Source organism: Dichotomopilus funicola, assembly GCF_033296635.1.
Source record: "Dichotomopilus funicola strain CBS 141.50 unplaced genomic scaffold C8A04scaffold_109, whole genome shotgun sequence".
NCBI lineage: Eukaryota > Fungi > Ascomycota > Sordariomycetes > Sordariales > Chaetomiaceae > Dichotomopilus > Dichotomopilus funicola.
Genome location: NW_026944130.1, coordinates 39,998 through 59,020, shown reverse-complemented (window position 1 = coordinate 59,020; position 19,023 = coordinate 39,998). Strand labels below are relative to the sequence as shown.

The 19,023-nt window shown below is 55.0% G+C and overlaps 4 protein-coding genes across 4 annotated transcripts; 3 read left to right on the top strand and 1 right to left on the bottom strand.

Annotated features, from left to right (window-relative positions):
• Positions 1–2,513: 2,513 nt before the first annotated feature.
• C8A04DRAFT_33062 (uncharacterized protein) lies at positions 2,514–3,662 on the top strand (the record flags this gene model as incomplete). Its single annotated transcript, XM_062782315.1, has 3 exons — positions 2,514–2,886; positions 3,055–3,349; positions 3,452–3,662. 3 exons carry the CDS (start codon positions 2,514–2,516, stop codon positions 3,660–3,662), a joined length of 879 nt encoding a protein of 292 aa, XP_062632834.1.
• An 885-nt stretch (positions 3,663–4,547) lies between these two features.
• On the bottom strand, positions 4,548–5,675 carry C8A04DRAFT_15840 (uncharacterized protein; the record flags this gene model as incomplete). The annotated part of the gene is made up of 3 exons (XM_062778636.1): positions 4,548–4,937; positions 5,029–5,405; positions 5,489–5,675. The coding sequence occupies 3 exons, from the start codon at positions 5,673–5,675 to the stop codon at positions 4,548–4,550; spliced, it is 954 nt and encodes a 317-aa protein (XP_062632833.1).
• A 3,759-nt stretch (positions 5,676–9,434) lies between these two features.
• On the top strand, positions 9,435–15,251 carry C8A04DRAFT_40712 (OMPdecase-domain-containing protein; the record flags this gene model as incomplete). The annotated part of the gene is made up of 8 exons (XM_062785038.1): positions 9,435–10,603; positions 10,698–10,702; positions 12,306–13,025; positions 13,098–13,285; positions 13,351–14,042; positions 14,105–14,359; positions 14,438–14,560; positions 14,834–15,251. 8 exons carry the CDS (start codon positions 9,435–9,437, stop codon positions 15,249–15,251), a joined length of 3,570 nt encoding a protein of 1,189 aa, XP_062632832.1.
• Positions 15,252–16,960: 1,709 nt separating this feature from the next.
• C8A04DRAFT_15844 (putative epoxide hydrolase) lies at positions 16,961–18,750 on the top strand (the record flags this gene model as incomplete). Its single annotated transcript, XM_062778639.1, has 5 exons — positions 16,961–17,727; positions 17,788–17,936; positions 18,002–18,194; positions 18,272–18,560; positions 18,652–18,750. The coding sequence occupies 5 exons, from the start codon at positions 16,961–16,963 to the stop codon at positions 18,748–18,750; spliced, it is 1,497 nt and encodes a 498-aa protein (XP_062632831.1).
• Between the last annotated feature and the right edge of the window lie 273 nt (positions 18,751–19,023).

Genomic DNA, 19,023 nt, shown 5'->3' with positions numbered 1-19,023 from the left:
TCAAGCGGTGCATCTAGCCCGTGGAGACACTAGCCTCCGTCTGGACCATCGAGCCTATGGTGTTGCGGCCGGGCTAAGGCCAGCCTTGACGGATGGCCGGTGGAATGCAGGATTAAACGGGGGGACTGAAAGGACGGATGGTCCTGTAGGAGGTGTTAGTGGGGATAGCCGCTAGTGGACATTTAGATATCGAAGAACAGCTGACGATGGTCTGAAAGAAGAGAGGCTTTTGAACACTCCTGCATACATGCCCGCCTAAAACTAGCAGAAAAAATAAACGGAATAAAAACAACAACCTCTCCCAAAAAAACACACTCAAAACAGATACGCTACATCATGCGCACGCGCGCGTTCCAGTCCCCCACAAAGGGCCGCATAGTCTGTTTCATAGCAGTCTTGCAGTCCTGCTACAGCTAAGGTCGTGGAAGGCAGGCCATGGAGGTAGGGCCGAAGGACGCGAAGCCAGTCCGTCCGTCCTAGCCCGGCCATTCCATTCCGCTTATTTTTCTCCTCCTTCTCCTTCTTTTCCCCCGGCCCTACTTATCCTGCTTCCTGTGCCGCTTCTGTACTGTAGCTAGGTCTCGCTAGTTAAGAATCACCCTGGCCATCCGGTCGGTGTCCCCAACATCAGACGTAGGGGGCCGCGGGTCGGGGTCTTGAGCGGCCGGGCCGTTCCAATTTTGACGTTGGGTAGGTGGATTACATAGGTAGTAAACGCTGTGACCTACCTAGGTTGGAGTGTGTTGTTGGTGGAGTACGTTGGATTAGCTGAGCCGCTTCCTTATAACACATTCTGCTCTTTTTGCTGGAGGTGTTATTGCCGTTTTGGGAAGGAACTGGCAATGTTTTGTGGGGCTTCTGACTTTATTGCGCAGGTCCTCCCTTTCCCCCTTCCCAAAGAAAAAAGAAAGCGGCGACGCAGCGACGTATGCTACCTAGAGCATGCTTCAAAATAAGGTCGCTTACCTATTGCATTCTAATTTCTTCTACGGGCCGCCGGTCTGATTTCCTCTCCTGCCAAGCAATTAGACAATCCCCTAGGAAAAGCACCAGACCACATTTTGTGGCTGGTCACAAGTCGGATGAAATCTCAGGGGATGGGCCTCTGCCGCACCAGACAGCCACAATGGAGGAGATGCTCGAGACCCAAGACTTAGGAACACGAGGCTTGGGTCTCGAGACGAGGTTGACGATCCGTTGACCTTGGGAGGGGCTGCGTTGGTTTCATGGTGGGGTGGATGTGGGGCTCTAGGAATGACATAGGTACACAACTCGATCCACCTGTTATTATCGGATTGATGGAATAGGAGGCGGATTGGGCCTCGTGCACATAGTCTGTAGCCTGTACATACCTAGAATAGCAGGGAAGAGGCTAAGTCAAGTAATCCTTTCATGAGCAATGGCTTCTGAATCGATAACCAAAAAATGTTGCATTCTTCTTGGCGTTTTCCAACCCCATTCCTGGCCCATGTGGTTGCAGGAAATGGGTATTGTCCATGATTCGCCAAACGGGCCAGTACAACGCTTATTTTTGTGGTATCTGCAATATCGATTTGCCTCGTCCGATTCCTAATGATCAACAGGACAACCTACGGGTTGCAGAGGTGACCTAACGCTGGTGTTAAGAGAATGCCCCCCGCACGTGCCCCCCGCACATGCCCGGGCCCTTCAAACGAGTGAGCTATAGGTAAATACTAACTGAAAACACTTTATCTTCACTCGTCAGTCCAAACGCTCTTTTGCTTCCCGTGGTTCCATCTCCCCGAGGAGGTTATCCGAGCCCCCCTCCCGGCGATACGTCCCAAAGAGTGTTTGTAACTTGGTAGATACTTTTTGACATGATCTCGCGGGTTGCGAGGCGCGCACAAAAGCCAAAGCTTGACCGCAAACCAACCTGAGTAACCCTCCATAATCATCACGTCAAGCTGCTCAACAACCATCACACCCAATAGCGACAGAAGTCCCTATGGCCTCAGTGCATAGTTGATGCCGCCAGCCTGCCGGTCCAAAATCGCCCCAATAAGCGACATACCTCAGATGGCCGCAGTGCGTCTGTCTGCCTCTGCGTTTGGATGAGGAGGGGAGACCAAGAAATATGCCGTTCTTATTGGATAGCACCTCGCCTCATTTCTGGTTTAATCGGGTGTCACGCTACAGGTCGACTTTCCGAACCGGTCTACAGAGTTAACAAGGCTCTAGGTACTCGAAGGAAGGAGGATGATTACAAACACACGACGATAAGGGTGAGTGACGGGTATTTAAGTTCTGGCATCAGCCCCGTGGCGGGCCTCTCTGCATATCTAGTCTGCTAAGCTCAGTATACTCTTTCCGCTTGTGACCTTGTCTTACCGCAAAACGATTCGTCAACGTGCCCGAGCCCCGGTGATCCGGGCACACCACGGGAATGGACGACACCAATCCATCTCTCGATCTATTTCTGGTCGGTTGCTCTGTCGTTGACCCCTGGGACATTAACCCCTATAATTTTCCTCTCGCTTATCATAGGATAGTCTATGGTGTCTCTTACCGAGGATGAAACCGACCCGTCGAACGATGCGTTTCTGGATGGGGGCTCCTCGTTAGAAACCCGGACACAACCTGATCTCCCCTTTGACGATTTGACCTGTGACCTTGATACCCCGGCTTTACAAAACCCCCCTTTCCCACCATACCCCTTGGTGACACCACCCTACTCCCAGTTCGTCGCACCCGGCGACACTTACAGCCTAGACAATCTACCGTTCTTAGGCCCCGGAAATGACGGCCAAACCTCCACCATTTACCCCGGAGAGTCTCCCATGACCCCAGTGTTCGGCCTTTCAGACCCTTACATCGACCAAACCGCTGGGTTTTCGGGAAGCCAGATCGACGCAACGGCACAAGCGGGTGGTTTCACCCACGACGGGGCTACTTAGCAAGCCCAAAGTGCCTTTACATCGACAGCCGAAATCCCGCTTCCTGCAGCAGGTTATCCTTGTGCTTTCCCACCGCCTTTCCCATTCAACCCTCTCGATCTCAACGCAGTTGGTTTTGGCCCTGGTAATACGGGCCTAGAGCAGCACACTGCCAGTTATCCTCCAGTCACTCTCGATTATGCGGATTTAAACACACCCTCCTTTTCTGTGGACCCCAATTTTGGCCTCCCCGACAACCTCGATTACGGCGCCTTTGACGGCGAAGACACCAACTGTGAGGGCAGCGGTAACAGCAGCCCAAACAGTACCCCCAGCACCGTCACCGAGGCCAGCACCAAGAGGACTACGGAAAGCAACCCCGGTACGACTTTCATCCCACGTAAATGCGGCAAATGCGCCCAAGACGACGTTTATGACACCTACAAAGACCTCAAGTAAGTAACTTCCTCTCCCGCCCATCTACCCCCCACCGAAAATCCCTCCCCCTCCACCTTTTCACAATACTTACACCACTCCCCCTCCTCCCCCTCTCCCAGATTCCACCGGCGTAACCGCTGCTCCAGCAACGTCGTCACCTGCCATACATGCGGCCACCGCGTATCCACCAAACACGACCTCCGCCGTCATAGACGGGCGAAACACCGCGACGGGAAAATTGTCTGGATACGGTGTCCGGCGCTTGGGTGCACGTACAAGTCGGATCGGGGTGATAACGTGAAGAGGCATCGAGAGGCGAAAAAGCACTAACCGATGGGTAGATAGACACGCTCTTGGGGGGTGGTGGAGGACGGACGAAGGGGGAGATGGAAAAGGGGGTAAAAGGCAAAGGTGAGTTGGGGAGGAGATTAGGGGGGAGCCGGAAGGATGACTAGAAGACAGCGCAAAAGTGAACCAGTATAACACACTCACTAAACTCAGGCACGGAACACGGAAGTGCTCTCCTATATCAGGGACCGTCGTGACACCGCTCCTCACATTCTAACCTAAACCCAATTCTATGTAATAACTAACACAACAGATAGAGAGAGAGAGAGAGAGAGAAGAACAGGGATACGAAGCGAGAAAAGACTTCCAAAAATGACAGGATTAGATAATCGTGGTAAAGGGGGAAAAACAACAAGATGTGAAGAAAAGAGCCGAACAAAACAAGAACGACTGATCCCACAAGGGGACCACCCCCGACCTCACAAAGGGAAGACAAAAAACAACAACACTGGTCACAGCCAGCCCGCCCGCCCGGTCAAAAAAAATTAGGTGGTGTCTCTCTCAAAGGATGCTCCCCGTCCCTGATGCTGTCCCCGTGCTACCGACCCCCCAAGTACCGTCCTAACCCCCTGATCCTATAAACGCCGAAAGAGAGAGACAGAGACAGAGACAAAAACCGCTGTGGGTTAGATGCAATCAAAACAGTGAAGTCACTCCTCGTCCCCAGACAGACAGGTCGCTAGGTCTCTTGCAAAGCAGACCGTTATAGCCCCGTTATCTCTGCCAAAGCCAAAATACACCGCCCATCTCCCCTTCCTTGAACAGTACAGTGCTTAGGCCCCGGTTGAGGCCTAGCATGGAGCTGTTCACCAATATCCTTACACACCATATCGTCTTCCCCTCTGGCCCATAAAAGAAGCAAGCCGCTCAAGCAGTCTTCCTCTTCCTCGGCAACCCCTGCGCCTTCCGCATTGCCACATCCCCCTCCGCCAACCACCGACTCGCCTTCACCAACTGCACCACATTGATAATCTGCTTAAGTGCCATAACAGGGAAACTAACGCCCGCAAAGACCCAAGGCCAGAAGCTATCCATCTTGTTGGCGCGGGCGAGCTCGAGGGCACCGGCGCTGTGCGGGTTGGAGAAGAGGTGGCGTAGTAGCGAGGAGTTGACCTGGGCACCGCGGTGGATGGCTTCGGCTGCGTGGTCAGGGACGGTCTCGAGGAGGGAGGGGGAGAGGAGGGGGGAGGAGAAGGAGAGGAGGTAGAGGGCGATGAAAAAGGCTTCGTTGAGGGCGCAGGCGATGAAGAGGACGGTCTGCGGAGGGAGAATAAGGGTCAGTTTGCTGGGGGTTCCGAAAGTCGGGGCGGAGAATAGGGATGGGGTAAAGAGAGGTGTAGGTAGGTACCTTGTTGGTGTAGTAAAGCGACAGAATCCAGCTCCGCGACTTATCCACGTTCTTATGGCTGGTGTTGTTCCCGCCCATCGCGAGCGTCGCAAACATGTGCATGTAGTGGCTAGAAAAGTCCAGCGCGATCAGGCCCTGGAACAGGATCGCCCAGCGCGGGAAGGCCGACGACAAGAACACCAGCAGGCACGAGGTCGTGCATCGATCCGTCACCATGTCGAGCACGGCGCCGAAACGCGTCGACTGCTCGAAGTAGCGCGCCGCGTACCCGTCTAGCGCGTCTAGCAGGCAGGAAATGCTGTACAGGAGCGAGCATGTGCGTGGGTGTAGTGGCATGTAGTAGAGCGAGGCGATCGCGAGGACGATGCGGGAGTAGCCTGGGCGAAGGAGAGTCTTGTTAGTGTGGTCTGAACCCCCTCCTAAAGTGGCAAAGGAGGTTTTAGCCCTTTTTTGTTCGTACCGATGATGTTTGGCCAAAAGAGAAAGATATTCTCCTTTGGTTCCTCCTCCTCCTCTTTCCGCTCATCCTTCTCAACGACGTGTGCGCTCCCGTTCCCGTTGACGGTCGGCGCATGCTCGTGGGGTTGCCCCTGAAGCCCAGGCGCGGCGGCCGCCGTACCCTGACGTCGGTTCTTCGCTCCAGCCATGGTGCGTCGTTCTATTCGATGGTCATCCGAAGGTATGGTCGATGGGCTGAGATTTGTCTCCTCTTTCAACGGTTCAAAAAGTCGTCGGGCTTCGGATCGATGAAGTCGGTCGAAAGATTAGGTGCTCGGTCGGTCGCGGCGGCAAAAGCCCCGAAGAACCCGGATGGCGCGGAAATGGAACCGGAAAGTGTGGATCGGCGCAGGGAAGGCCTCTTGCTTTCTGCGGCCAAAATTCAACTCCGTTCGCGAATGTTCGAGAGGGGCTCGTCGTGATGGATGCTGTCGAGGGGATCCTTATCGAAAGAGGGGGACGAGCATGACAAAGATGGGCTGATTGCAGATTACGGATGCCTTCTCGGTCACTCAGCCTTCCAGCCTACCGCCCGTTTTTGGTTGGGTAAACGCGATATGACGATGACGGCGGCCTGTGCTGACCCGAAATTTCGGTATTTCCACCCAAGGCCCAGGGGGAGATAACGGTCGGTAGGGGTATCGATAAGCGACCCAAGCAGCAATTCTGAAGTACGGTAACATTCCGTGACGTTTTGTACGCCCTCCCTTCAGCTTGCAGAGGTGCAAGATTTCCATTCCTTGGCGGCAGTTTTTCGTTTCGCGGTTGCTTCTTCTTTGTGGTTGATCAAACAGAGCAAGGCACATTCCGGCCAGCCTTGTCTTTCACAGTTAGCCCAAAGACTCCAAACAGCCGGCTCGTGGCAGCCAACATGTCATCTCCTGAACCAAGCCACCAGGCGGAGATGGTCGTCGCTTTCAGCCCATCTGCGAATTAATGCCCTGTTCGTGGCGCAGCGATGCTGCGATGTACGTTATGTAGTGTAGTGTACACAAGTCCTCGGCCATACAGGAGTTATTTGAGTCAATCATCATTTCTTCAGACGTCCTACCAGTTCTTTTTGGTATTTTAACTGTCTCTGATCGACACTCAATATTTTTGGCTTCTGTTGGGCGGTCGTTCTTATTCCGCCCCGTTTGTCCTCAGATAGCTTGATGCTGCCGAAACACTGGCGGGCCGCGGGGTCGCTCAAGATCTTCGGACCGTCCTTGAGTTCTGGAACGGCGCGGAATTGGCCACCCATAGACCGGTCCGTGCTTCGATTTCACTTCCACAAGCATGGAAGCGTGTCTTCTAGTACATTGTTCGAGCTCTTGAAGAAAGCTATCGCCACGCGTGGTGGTCATTGATGATGGTGTTTTGAGACGATCGTGGCGGCGCGAATCTAGCCTTATTTCTTTTTGCCGCAGTCGTGTCTTGCCCCAAATGTTCGAGCTGTTGTCTTTCGCCCCTTGACTCTTAAACGTTTACACAAGGCTTACTTAGGTGCTGTCCGTGCTTTGCCTTCAATGACTTCTCCGCGACCTCCGTCCATGTGTATGCTTCGTCGTTCGACACGGCACCTACCGCATTGCCCAGGACGACGTCATTGATTTAGATCTGATGTGGATTGTTTACGGTATGTATCGTTCTCAGCTGCTCATGCATCAAGGGTAGTGTAGCCGACGCCGAAATATTCGATGGTCTAAGCAAAATCGATCGGAAGGCCGCCCCACGAGGCCCCAGCGCGAAGAGCGATATCCCAAAGGAGCTGAAGCCGAAGATGGAAGACATGTCGCCTCCCTGTCCTGAATCATGCTGTCGAAACAGGATCGGCGTGATATTTGTTGCTCGGGCTGCCAGTACAGCACAACAGCAGACAATGCATCAGCCACCGTCACCACATCGAGCACTTGGAAATAGGCGATCGCCGGAGAGCCGTTGTGTAAGTAAGACGAGGCGCACTACTCGCCCCGAATTCCTTAATCCGGCCAACGCCACGGAAGCACAGAGCTTCTTCCCGAGGACGCCACAAGCTTGGAGGTGCGGTGGGTGTAGCCGAGGGAGCTCAAAGTTAATTATCGAAGGATCCTACGGTTGCAATCTGTCTCGGAGACTGAGACAAGATGGCGCCACTTCGGGACGAGCATCCGATTCTGCTGATCGCCGGGTCGCTGCACAATCGTACAAGATGCAAGCGTTGCAGAAAGATGCAGTCGGCCCTATGCACGAGCGAGTATAAAAATTGTTGCGTCCGAAAGTCGGACGGGTCGGCAAATAAAATGTTCAATGATGAGCGCGGAACTGGGGTACTTGCCTCGATCGGTCTGTGCGCACTTGCTTGAGGGGACCCCACGAAAGGCCAGGGCTCAAGCAAGGGCTCAAAAATAGGCCGACCCTTGTGTCTGTCAAGGGTCTTGCCTGCCGGTTGTTTGCCGACCGTGGGACAGCTGGAGATGGAAGTGGCACGCCGACGGACCTGCAGAGGAAATTCCGCAACAAACCACACACATCCAATGCTCGCAGAGTCGCAGCACAACAGCAGCACGGGACATCAACAAAACCCCCCTTTTTCTTCCTTTTTCTTTTTTTTTGCTCCTTGACCCCCATCTTGTGACCCCTGTCCCCCTACCTCAACCACCAGAGGGGACTTGTTGGTCCCCGCCTTGGCATTCGCCCCAACGCATCCGCATTGCATCGTCCCATTGTCCGCGATTCGGTTTACGCCAAGGCCGCGTCGACTGGCTGGAAGGTTATCCGTTGTCGGTTGTCGCCCGCGGTGTGTTGCGTGTGCGCACCGATGAAGTCTCGGTGGACTCCGGCCGTGTGGCTGCGAAAGTTGCGCTGGCTTGAATAAGTTTCTGCGGTCTCGACCCCGTTTTGATCAAATCACAGGCGACAACGAAACCTGGGAGTTCCCTGGGAGCTCCGCCGACCCTTCGAGTTCTTTCACAACCTGGAGGCTTTGGTCCTCAAGTTCAGCTCGAGTTACTCTCCCTACACTAACTATATAAGACGCGTGACCCTTGGCAGAATTGCACTTCTCCCCATTTCCGGCGTGTCTTGATATATGTTCCCCTTCGTCCAATTGGGAGTTTCCCTTCTATTCCTTCTCTTTTAGGCTCTTCATTTCAAACAGAAGCTTCACGTGAGCTTGCGTTGCGACTTGCTTGACCTTCTTTTCCCGAAAAGTACCTCCCCTCCACCTGCGGGGTTCTTGTCAAACTTTCGCGCCAACTGTGCAGACCCGCTTGCGCTTGCTTTGACTCTCGAGTCAAATTCGCAGAGGTAATAACTACCTTAGTCACCCGTGTCTTTTGTTGGCGCATTCCTCCGTTATTTCATCCCCCTTCCCGACGAGCAGAGCCAACAACAACACCCGAGCAACTCCCTCGTCCACCGCTTCATTACCAGTGACCGCGTGTTAGCATCGCCCCCGTGAAGCACGCATTGGGACAGCCGAGGTGGGTGGTAGCGCACACCCTGGGCGAAACACGCCACGAAAATCATAAAAAACAACCAAAAAAATATCCTGGCACACAGGAGAGCCGGCATCACGCACCCCAGCACCAGAGCACCCCAGGGCTTCACTACCCCGGTCCAGCGACCCCTATCCCCGTGGCGTCGCCAAAGTCACCAGCGCAGAAACGATTGCTTGGACCGTCTGGACAACGCTTGCACCCATTCCCCTGGGACCCGTCCGAGCTACCGGTAAATACCGGTGGCTGCACCCTATCGAGTTAGTGCTTGAGCTACATACAAAAACGACGGCAAAGGGCCGACACAGCACTTCACCCCCTCTCAATTGCTCTTCGTCTCTTCCTATTTCAACCGGCCGCCCATTTTAGCTCTTGCTACATTATCGCTACTTTATTCCGGAGACAAACAGAAATTACAAGGACCCACGCTAACGAGACGCAACAAGAAAGATGGCAACTCGACATCCGACCCTTACGCTGCCGTTTGCCGAGCGGGCAAAGACGGCCGACCACCCTCTCACCCGGTACCTCTTTCGGCTGATGGACCTCAAGGCCTCGAACCTATGCCTCAGCGCCGACGTTACGACCGCCCGCGAGCTACTGGCCCTGGCCGACAAGGTGGGCCCGTCGATCGTGGTGCTCAAAACACACTATGACCTGATCTCGGGGTGGGACTACAACCCGCAGACTGGGACAGGGGCCAAGCTGGGGGCGCTCGCGCGGAAGCACGGATTCTTGATCTTCGAGGACCGCAAGTTTGTCGACATCGGCAAGACGGTCCAGATGCAGTACACGGCCGGGACAGCACGCATAATAGACTGGGCGCACATCACCAACGCTAATATTGACGCCGGCAAGGATATGGTGCGCGCTCTGGAAGAGGCGGCGGCCAAGTGGAAGGCGAGGATCCACTATGAAGTCAAGACGTCTGTCACAGTCGGCACGCCGCTGTCGGACCAGTTTGACGAGGGCGAGGAGCAGGAGGCGGCACAGGGGCAGACCGGCCAACGGCGAGACGAGAAAGGTGAGCATACCCAGTTGGATAAAAAGGGGCTTCATCCTCACTCCCATCAAGGCAGCAGAGACATTGACGGCCGGAAAGGAAGTATTGTCTCGGTCACCACGGTGACACAGTCATTCGAGCCCGCAGACTCGCCGCGGTTGTCTAAGAACCACGACAACGGTAGCGATGACGCCGTCTTCCCCGGCATCGAGGAGGCACCCGCCGACCGTGGCCTGCTATTACTCGCGCAAATGTCGACCAAGGGCTGTCTCATGACCAAGGACTACACACAGGCTTGTGTCGAGGCCGCACGCGAGCACAAGGGCTTCGTCATGGGATACGTCGCGCAGGAGGCGCTGAACTCTGCCCCTGACGACACGTTCGTCCTTATGACCCCCGGCTGTAAGCTTCCACCACCAGAGGAGGAGGGCAGGGAGGAGGACGGAGGTCCGATCGGGGGCGACGGGCTTGGGCAGCAATACAACACCCCGAGCAAGTTGGTGACCACGCTGGGCACGGATATTGTGATCGTTGGGCGCGGCATCATCACGGCGGGCGATCCACCGTCGGAAGCGGAGCGGTATAGGAGGAAGGCGTGGAAGGCGTATCTGGCAAGGTTGGAATAGGCGTTTGTAAAGGATGGGAGGTGTACTTTTCGATATTCCTTTTTTGTGTTTATGCTTATGCTTAGTCTAATTCGTCCTGCGTAGACAGCGTCGGTTGCATCAAGCATCAATGTCTTTTTATTCTGCGTCTACCTACATTTTACATTAAGTCTGTTCCGTACAGTTCAACCAGACCAACAATAAGGGGAATGAGAAGGTGATAGGGGGGAGATAACTCTAACCTGAAAGAAAAGCTTGTCAAAATCGCAACGGACCTTGTGTCAGTCCATCTCGGCACACAAAAAGAGTCATCCGAAGTCCAGCGTAACGCCGCATCGTCCGATTTTAAGTCCACAGGTAGATGACCGTGCGCCGCCCACCCCCCAGCTTTTTTTTTCGCGACCTCGCCATGCTCGCATGCCAAGGGACACATGTAGCCACGGCAGTTACCACATGCCGCAGCCGTTTGGTATTTTAACATCGACAGCCCGGTGATAACGGAGAAGACTCCGAAGTGAGGGGTTGTGGATTCTTTAAGAGAGGAGAGACAACCGCAGTTAGCACCTGGAGTTAACGGGCCTAAGCCGGGCACGTGCACTCTGTGCCTGGCCGGCAGGCAGGTGGAGCAAATTGAAAAAGCTTGGCGGTCCAGAAGGAACTCGCCGAAGGCTGCTGAGTGCTGACTGTCGGCCTTGCTAACTTGCTGAAAACCATGCACTCAGCGCAGTGACCTGCTAGTGGCCCGGGCCAGCCCAGCGAAGGAGAGAAGGCGCGATAGGAATGATTACCAATCTTCCGCCCGACATCATCCCGTGGGGAAGGGGGAACTGGGGCGAGGAAGCGGGTGAGCAAAAGAATGGAGCCTTGCTTGTTTCCATGCCGCTTGCATCTCACTTGTTGAGATAGGCGGGATGGAAGCTGAGAAAGGGTTCTTGGACCTGACATCCTCGACCTTTATTATTTTTCACTTCTCGGTGGGAAGCGAAGGAACAAAACATAACGTCACCGCAACTTGACTTGGCGAGGAGCAATTTGTCGTCTGTCAGCACGAACGCGTCTCATCTTATCTACTCTCTCTTACATTTTTCTTCTCTCTTCCTGTCAGGCTTCTCGTGAGGATTTGTCAGTCCCCTCTCAGCCAACTTTCTCCCTCCACCCCCACCGGAGCCTTTGTGACGTACAGCGTACACCCCCATCTGAGCAAAGTCTCCGGGCCAGTGGTACTCGGGGTCTCACATTTCCGAATCCCTTGTTTTTGTTTGTTCCGACAGCGGTCATCATCGGCCATCCATGTCCCCTACATCATTATCAAGTCCCGAGGACGGAGTGGCGCACGACGCTTCGGGGTCGGGCCCGGAACCTAAGATGAAGCCGGGATTGGGAACGGATTGGGCCGATGGGACTGAGAGTAATGGTGCCGCCACCGTCACGTCCGAAGGGGCACAGGCGACGGCCCGACCGCCCCCGCGGAAGAGGAGGAGGATAGTCATCTCGTGTACCGAGTGCCATCGACGGAAGCAAAAGGTTGGCTTGCCCGTTCTTATGCGTCGTCTCGTGTTTTGATCCCGTGTTGCTTCCTTCCGCCTGGCTCTGTCCTCCTCTTCGTCCATCTCTTGCACTCCGCCCTTCGTCTTCATAGGCCCATCCAGCACACTCTCCATCTCTCTCTCCTTCTCTCTGTTCTCACTCTCCTCTAGCTCTCTTCTAACGCAGAGCAGTGCGACCGCAAGTTCCCCTGCACCAACTGTGTGTCCCGCAACAAGGAGAACTCATGTCGTTACGAAACCGGCGCCCCAACCGCCAAACAACACGGTCGACGAGCCACCGCGGCCCAATCATCCAATGGCCGCCATGTGATTGAAGGACAAGATTACCAAGATGCCAACACTACGACGAGTGCCATCTCCCTACCTACCAAGGCGGCCGCCACGTTCGGGTACTCCCACGCCACTGCCAACACCCTAGGCTTCCTCCACCACATCGAGACCACCAATATTCAGCCCGACGACGACGATGACGACGATACTAACAACACCCCGAGGTCGGATCTTGACGGCACGGCGACCAACACCGCAGCCCCATCCCCCACCAACAACTCTTCTCCAGCAAATACCATAGCAGCTGTGCCCATCGACACAGCGACCCGCGACCGCTACAAAATCCTCATCCGCCAGTTGCCCACCCGCTGCGCCATCGAAAAGCTCGCCACGCTCTACTTTACCGAGTTCAACCCGCACTACGGCATGATGGACCGTGACGTCTTTGATGCCCAGCTCGCGGCGTGGTACCGCATCCCTTTCAGTCTGTTGTCGACTGGAGCAGGCCCGGCAGCGTTAAGCGCTGAGATGCGGGCGTTCCCAGCGGTGGTGTTTCAAATGTGCGCTGTCGGCTTGTTGGTGGTGGATGATACAGACGTCCGTTCTCCGGCGACCTGTGAGAATATAGGGCGTAGTATAGATGGGCAGGTGAAGGATGGGGTCCTTACCGCTAATGGGCTTGTACCAGACGGGGAGTGGTTGGGGGAGTTGAAGTATGCCGGTGGCATGACATTTGAGGACCTGGCTAGAGAATACAGTGATTGCAGTATGGAAGTGTTGAACGTGCTAGGCAAGAGGGGGATGGGAGTGAACACGGTGCTGGCAGGGTGGATGAGAGCGAGTTGGCTAAAGTACGTCGGGCTTGTGACCGAGGCCGTAAGTAAACCCACAATCTCCCAAGTATCGACGAAAGATACCCCTACATGAGGCTAACAGAACAGTGGCATGCCATCGGCTCGGCAATGCGCGACGCGCAGGAAATCGGCATGCACCGCGACAACCTAGACCCACGGCCATCTAGTCCTAGCGCCGAAGCGATCCTTGAGAACCAGTGGCTTATCCAGCAGCGCCGCCGGACTTGGATGACCCTCGTCACCTGGGACATCCACATGGCGTGTGTGTTGGGGCGACCGGCCACCTCTGACCTCAGTATGGCGCCTCCTTCATTGCCCATCGACACTCCCCTTCCTCGAGAATTCGACCGTTCGCGTACCCCCGTGCTTCCACGTGGTGACCATGATCCGCCCACGCCCATCACGCGCGCGCTGTGGCAATACATGGTGCTACGCCCACTCAAGGAGATCATCGAGATGGAAAAGGACGGACCCTGCCCCAAGGACTTTGCGCGAGTCGACCGGCTACACAACGAGCTGCTGGACTTGGATGCGCGCATGCCGGCCTACTTCCGGCTCGAGAACCCGGATACGCGGTTTGATGCGTTGCCCGAGTGCGCCTGGTTGCCACTGTCCCGCGTAATCATGCCGCAAATATTGACCTTTGAGCTTATGGCGCTGCACCGGCCATATATCTTCACTCGACCGAAGAGCCGGACCGAGGCGCTCAAGGCGAGCTTGAGCATGTTAAACGCCCAACGACTGCACTTTTTGGCGCTTAAGCCGCAGTTCTACAAAACGTGAGTCTCCAGCTTCCGGCCAATTTGTGAAAGGGAAAATGCCCACTAACTGACGACGGCAGATTCTCGCTCTTCTTCGGCACATTCGACGCAATCGTCCTCATGGCCTCCATCTACATTCTCTTCCCCAAGGAGCACCCGGACCTAACGCAGCGGGCGATCCAGCACTTCCACTGGGCCGTCGAGCGTTTCGAGGCCATGTCGGAGCGCAACTCGTTGGCCAAATCTGCCCTCGGTGTCTTGCACGCCATCTGTGTGCGAATGACCAAGGCCCTAGGCCTATCTAGGGCGGCTGCGCAGAAGCTTTTGCTTCCGGGGTCGTCGATCAACCGGCCGGCCGGGGGCGATTACCCTTCTCACGACGGCAGTATCAACGGCAGCAACGGAAAGCATAGCGTGAGTGCCGCTTCGCCGATGTGCCTCACCCCTAGCACGACATCCCCAGCGAGCTACAACCCGTCCCCATCGATGCGCTCAGGGACAAGTCTCAGCACAGCCATTACTACGCCAGCGGATGAGTTTTCGCCCCAGCAGCAAGCTTCGAACGGAAGGACCCCGGCCTCGCACGATACTAATACCGCCCTTTCCACTGTTTCATCTCTCAATACCAACCATGTCCTTAAGAACAGCTCCACGACCGATTACAACCGGACACTAAGCCTCAATTCCACGTTAAATTCCACATCCGCTGTAGCGCACAACTTCGATCTTGACCTCGACCTCGATCTCGACCCGTCACTCTTTACCATCAACCCATCTGTCAACGATACCAACAACAATGGGAGTAATAGCAGCTCATCATTCCATCAGTGGAATCCACCTCAAGATTTTGACTGGTCTAGCCTGCAACCGATCTATGCTACGAGCGATCTGATTTATCATAATCTTAGCCGGACCGGGCCGCTACCACCGAGAGGGGATGGCCCTGGGTATGGGAATGGAACGGGAGGTGCAAGTGGAGACGGTGGTCTGGCGTGGAATGGGTATCAGCAGCAGCAGCAAGCCGGGTATAACCATGGGCAACAGCCACCGCCACGGCAGCAGCTGGCGACAGAGTTTACGTCGGGGGGCGGGACAGGGGTCAATATTGGGACTTGTCCTGTGGCGGGGGAAGGCGGTCAAGGGCCTGTGCCCGCGTATTGTCAGTTTGGGGGTGATTTTGGAGATGATAGCGTGTGGAGTTTGCTGAATCAGTACTCACCGATCTAGGGGGCAAGGTTTATTGGAAATTGGAATCTATGTTGGGTAAAATCGGATAAAGGGACCTAGCGAGCGGTGTTATATGGGCAAAAGCGATCTTTTTCTAGCGGGATGGGATGCGATGTGGGTTAGTTGAGAGACGGTGAAAGAGGTGATATACAATGCAAGATGACAATGCGAAGAACACACCCCGTTGATAAATGAGCTGGCTTTTGGGGGTCTCAGCCGATGTGGTGCACATCTGACATCGCGCAGCTGCGTGTAACCCCACCTCGGTATCTTGTCCGACGTCGATGAGGCTCGTAAACTGGACCAGTGAGAGAGCTGATATCTCGATGATATTCTTGAAGGGCTTCCATCTGAGGGCCCCACGAAGAACAATTGAACGGACCCTGGGTTGTTTCGCCGCACTTCCGCGCTTCCGCATTCCGTGGACAACTCCGCGTCCCGCAGCGCTTGCTTCGGAACAAACCTCGAACCAAGTCCAATATTATGTACTTCGTGCTATGGACCGCCCATTCAATCACAAATTCACTGCAGCAACTACAGTGTCTCGGCAGCTTTCGTCATCAATCATCAATCAATCATCATCCGACAAGACAACATTCATTCAGCTGTCTGTCTCCTCCTCAGCCTCCCATGTCTCGGTTCTTCTACACAGTACACTACCCCAAAGCTTTGCTTGCCATGGTCAAAAAACAAGATGCATCCCAAAACGGTAAGGTCAGCCAAAGGGACCTCAAAGGAAGCGTCCATGGGAAGGGTCTCTTATCCCCGATCCCACTCCCCTGCGCCCCACTCCCAACATCCGAGCTCATGCAGCAGCGGTGGAGGATGGACCCCTCTCACACCGACGACCTTCGGAAGGAAAAAGTCCTCGGGACTCGGGACTGACTCCGCCTGAAACGGGGTTTGAATAGGAATGGAAACCGGAATGTGCTGGATGGGAAGAGGGCGGGGGCCGGCTCGGCTGACCTGCAGTGACGTTAGTATTGTTCCTCCCCCATGTTCACTTATGTTCACTTTTCCTTTTTTTTTTCTCCGATGGGGCGGGGGGTTTTGGTAAGGTGAGGTGAGGTGCTGTTTGTTTCACTGTGGACTTGCTGCTGCTGTGGCTTGGCGCGGCATCCACACCACACCAGCGCTTGTAGGATGCGGGATGCGGGTTGCGGCAGCGGGGGGTTTCATTGAGTTGCTTTGTGGTTTTGAGGACAATGATGAGGTGCAGTAGCGTGTGGAGGCTTGGTTTTTCGGGGGTTTAGGATGAGAGGAGGGGGGGGGTATTTATTCCCTGGCAAATCCGCCCGCCGGTGGGTTGTTGTTGGTGTTTCTGATTGACAGATCACAAGATCTCGGACTTGACTCCGAAGCTGACTGAGGAATTTCGTCACGTTCATCCTGTTCATCCTGTTTTCTCGAGAAGGATCACGGCAATTGGGGTCTTTTTCCCGCTCTTTTTTGCTTGCTTCAATTGTTGGTATTGATATCTATTGGTCTTGAGTCTGCGTTTTTGGCCTTGGACGTCTTTTTTTCTTCTTTGTTTTACGAGCTTGCAACCATTTCAACAGCGATTTGTCCAGAACGGGAACTCGGCTGTCGTTTGACTGGCTCTTTTCCACAGTTCCACTACAGGATAATACCAGCATCTTCCCAGTTCCCGCCTCCTCCTCCTCCTCCCTTCCGATTCATACACATCCCTCCATCCCTTTCCTTTCACAATGGCGTCCCCCAGCTCTCCCTCGCCTTCGCCTACCGCAACGGCCGACAAGCATGCTGCTCACACCAACCCGGCCCTGTCCGTCCCCGGCCCGGGTCCCGTTCCTTCCACCAGCACACCAACCACAACAGTCGACCCAGCATTCGGTATTCTCCCCGCCACCACCAGGAGCACCACCCCTAACGGCAACGGCAACCACAAACCCGACCCAGACGGCCCGGCCCGCTCAACTCCGACCCCCTTCACCCTGCACGTTCCAGACGCCGAGCTAGCCCGGCTCAACATCCTCCTCGAGCACTCCGTCATCGGGCCCCCGTCCTACTACAACACAGCCAGCACCGAAAAGTCGTCGACAACCGGCGACGCGAAAAAGTCCTTCGGCGCAACCCGCGAGTGGCTCGCCAACGCCGCCCACGTCTGGACGCACGACTTTGACTGGCGTGCGCATGAGAGACGGTGGAATGCCATTCCGCAGTTTATGGTCGATGTGACTACCACTTCCAACACATCTCCAGATTCAGAGCAGCAGGAGCAGCAACAAAAGCAAAACTTCCGCCTCCATTTCGCAGCGCTCTTCTCCCGCAACCCGGCCGCCGTGCCCGTGCTGTTCTGTCACGGCTGGCCTAGCTCGTGGCTGGATTTTGTTCCGCTTCTGGAACTGCTCGCCGCTAAGTACACGCCTGAGACACTGCCGTATCATATTGTGGCGCCGTCGATTCCGGATTTTGGATTGTCTACACGGCCTGTTTCTTCTGCTGCTGCTGGCTCGTCTTCTTCCGGTCTTAACGGTGGGGGGTTCGGTGACGTCCACGATCATGACACGGAGAGAGAACTGGACGTGTACGGCGCAGCGGCCGCGTTGAATGAGTTGATGAAGACGCTGGGGTTTGACGCGTATGTTGCGCAGGGAGGGGATGTTGGGTCCGGGTTGGTCGCGGCTTTGGGGGGGGTACATGATGAGTGCAAGGCTGTGTTGTGTGAGTATTTACTCACCTCTTCTCCCCCCTTTCTATTTTCAGCAATGCTAATGATAACGACGCAGTCAACAATTTCCTCCTCACCCCCAGCGAAAAGGCCGGCGTCGCTCATCTCCCTGTGCTGCCGCAGGAGGCCCTCACGATTGCCATCAACAAGCAGTTTATCTACTCCGGCACGGGGTACATGCTTGAACAAGGGACCAAACCAGGCACCATCTCCCTGGCGCTCATGTCCAACCCGGTGGCCTTGCTCGCGTGGTAAGCCCACACTCGCTACCCCCCTCCCTCCTTACCAACAACACCACCAAAAGAAAGCGAAGACTGACGATGCCCAGGATCGGCGGCCTCTACGCCGAAGCCACAACCTTCACCCTCCCCGCAATCCTGCAACAAGTAGCCTGGTACTGGCACACGCAATCCTATGGCCGGGCACTCTGGCCCTACCGCGTGGGGTGGGAAGCCATCTTGCGCGACGCAGGTGTCGAGCGCTTGCCTTCGCCGCTGGCTGTGCGGGACAAACCGGTGGGATACTCGTGGTTTCCGTATGAAGCGTTGGGGGTGGCGGAGTCGTGGTTGGGGGAGTGGTTTGGGGAGGGACTGGTGTTTTTTCGGAGGCATGAGAAGGTAGGTACTCTTATCCTTTCCCCTATTTTTTTTCTTGGGCGTTTATTTATGCTTGGTGATGTGGGTGTTAACGAGTTGTGGCAAAATACAGGGCGGACATTTCGCAGCATATGAAGAACCCGCGGAGTTCTTGCAAGACGTCGAGGACTTTGTCGCCACTGTCAAGGACAAAATCCAGGTTCCTAACTAACCGGTACGATGATCTCAAGACGTAAGAAAGAAATGTTGTCAAGTACTTGATGATCTACTGATTTTTTGAAAGGGGGATGGATAGCCTGGAGGGTGGTAACGAACTGAACACCGATTGATGTAGCGATGCGGATCATGTCAAATACTCTGGAATGAATTATGATATTATGATATGAACAATTGAATTCACCGTTGTCTTGTCATACATGAACCCTGGAGAGAGAGGCATAGTCTCAGATGATGGTGGTGCTGCAATCCTACGATTCGCTCAAAA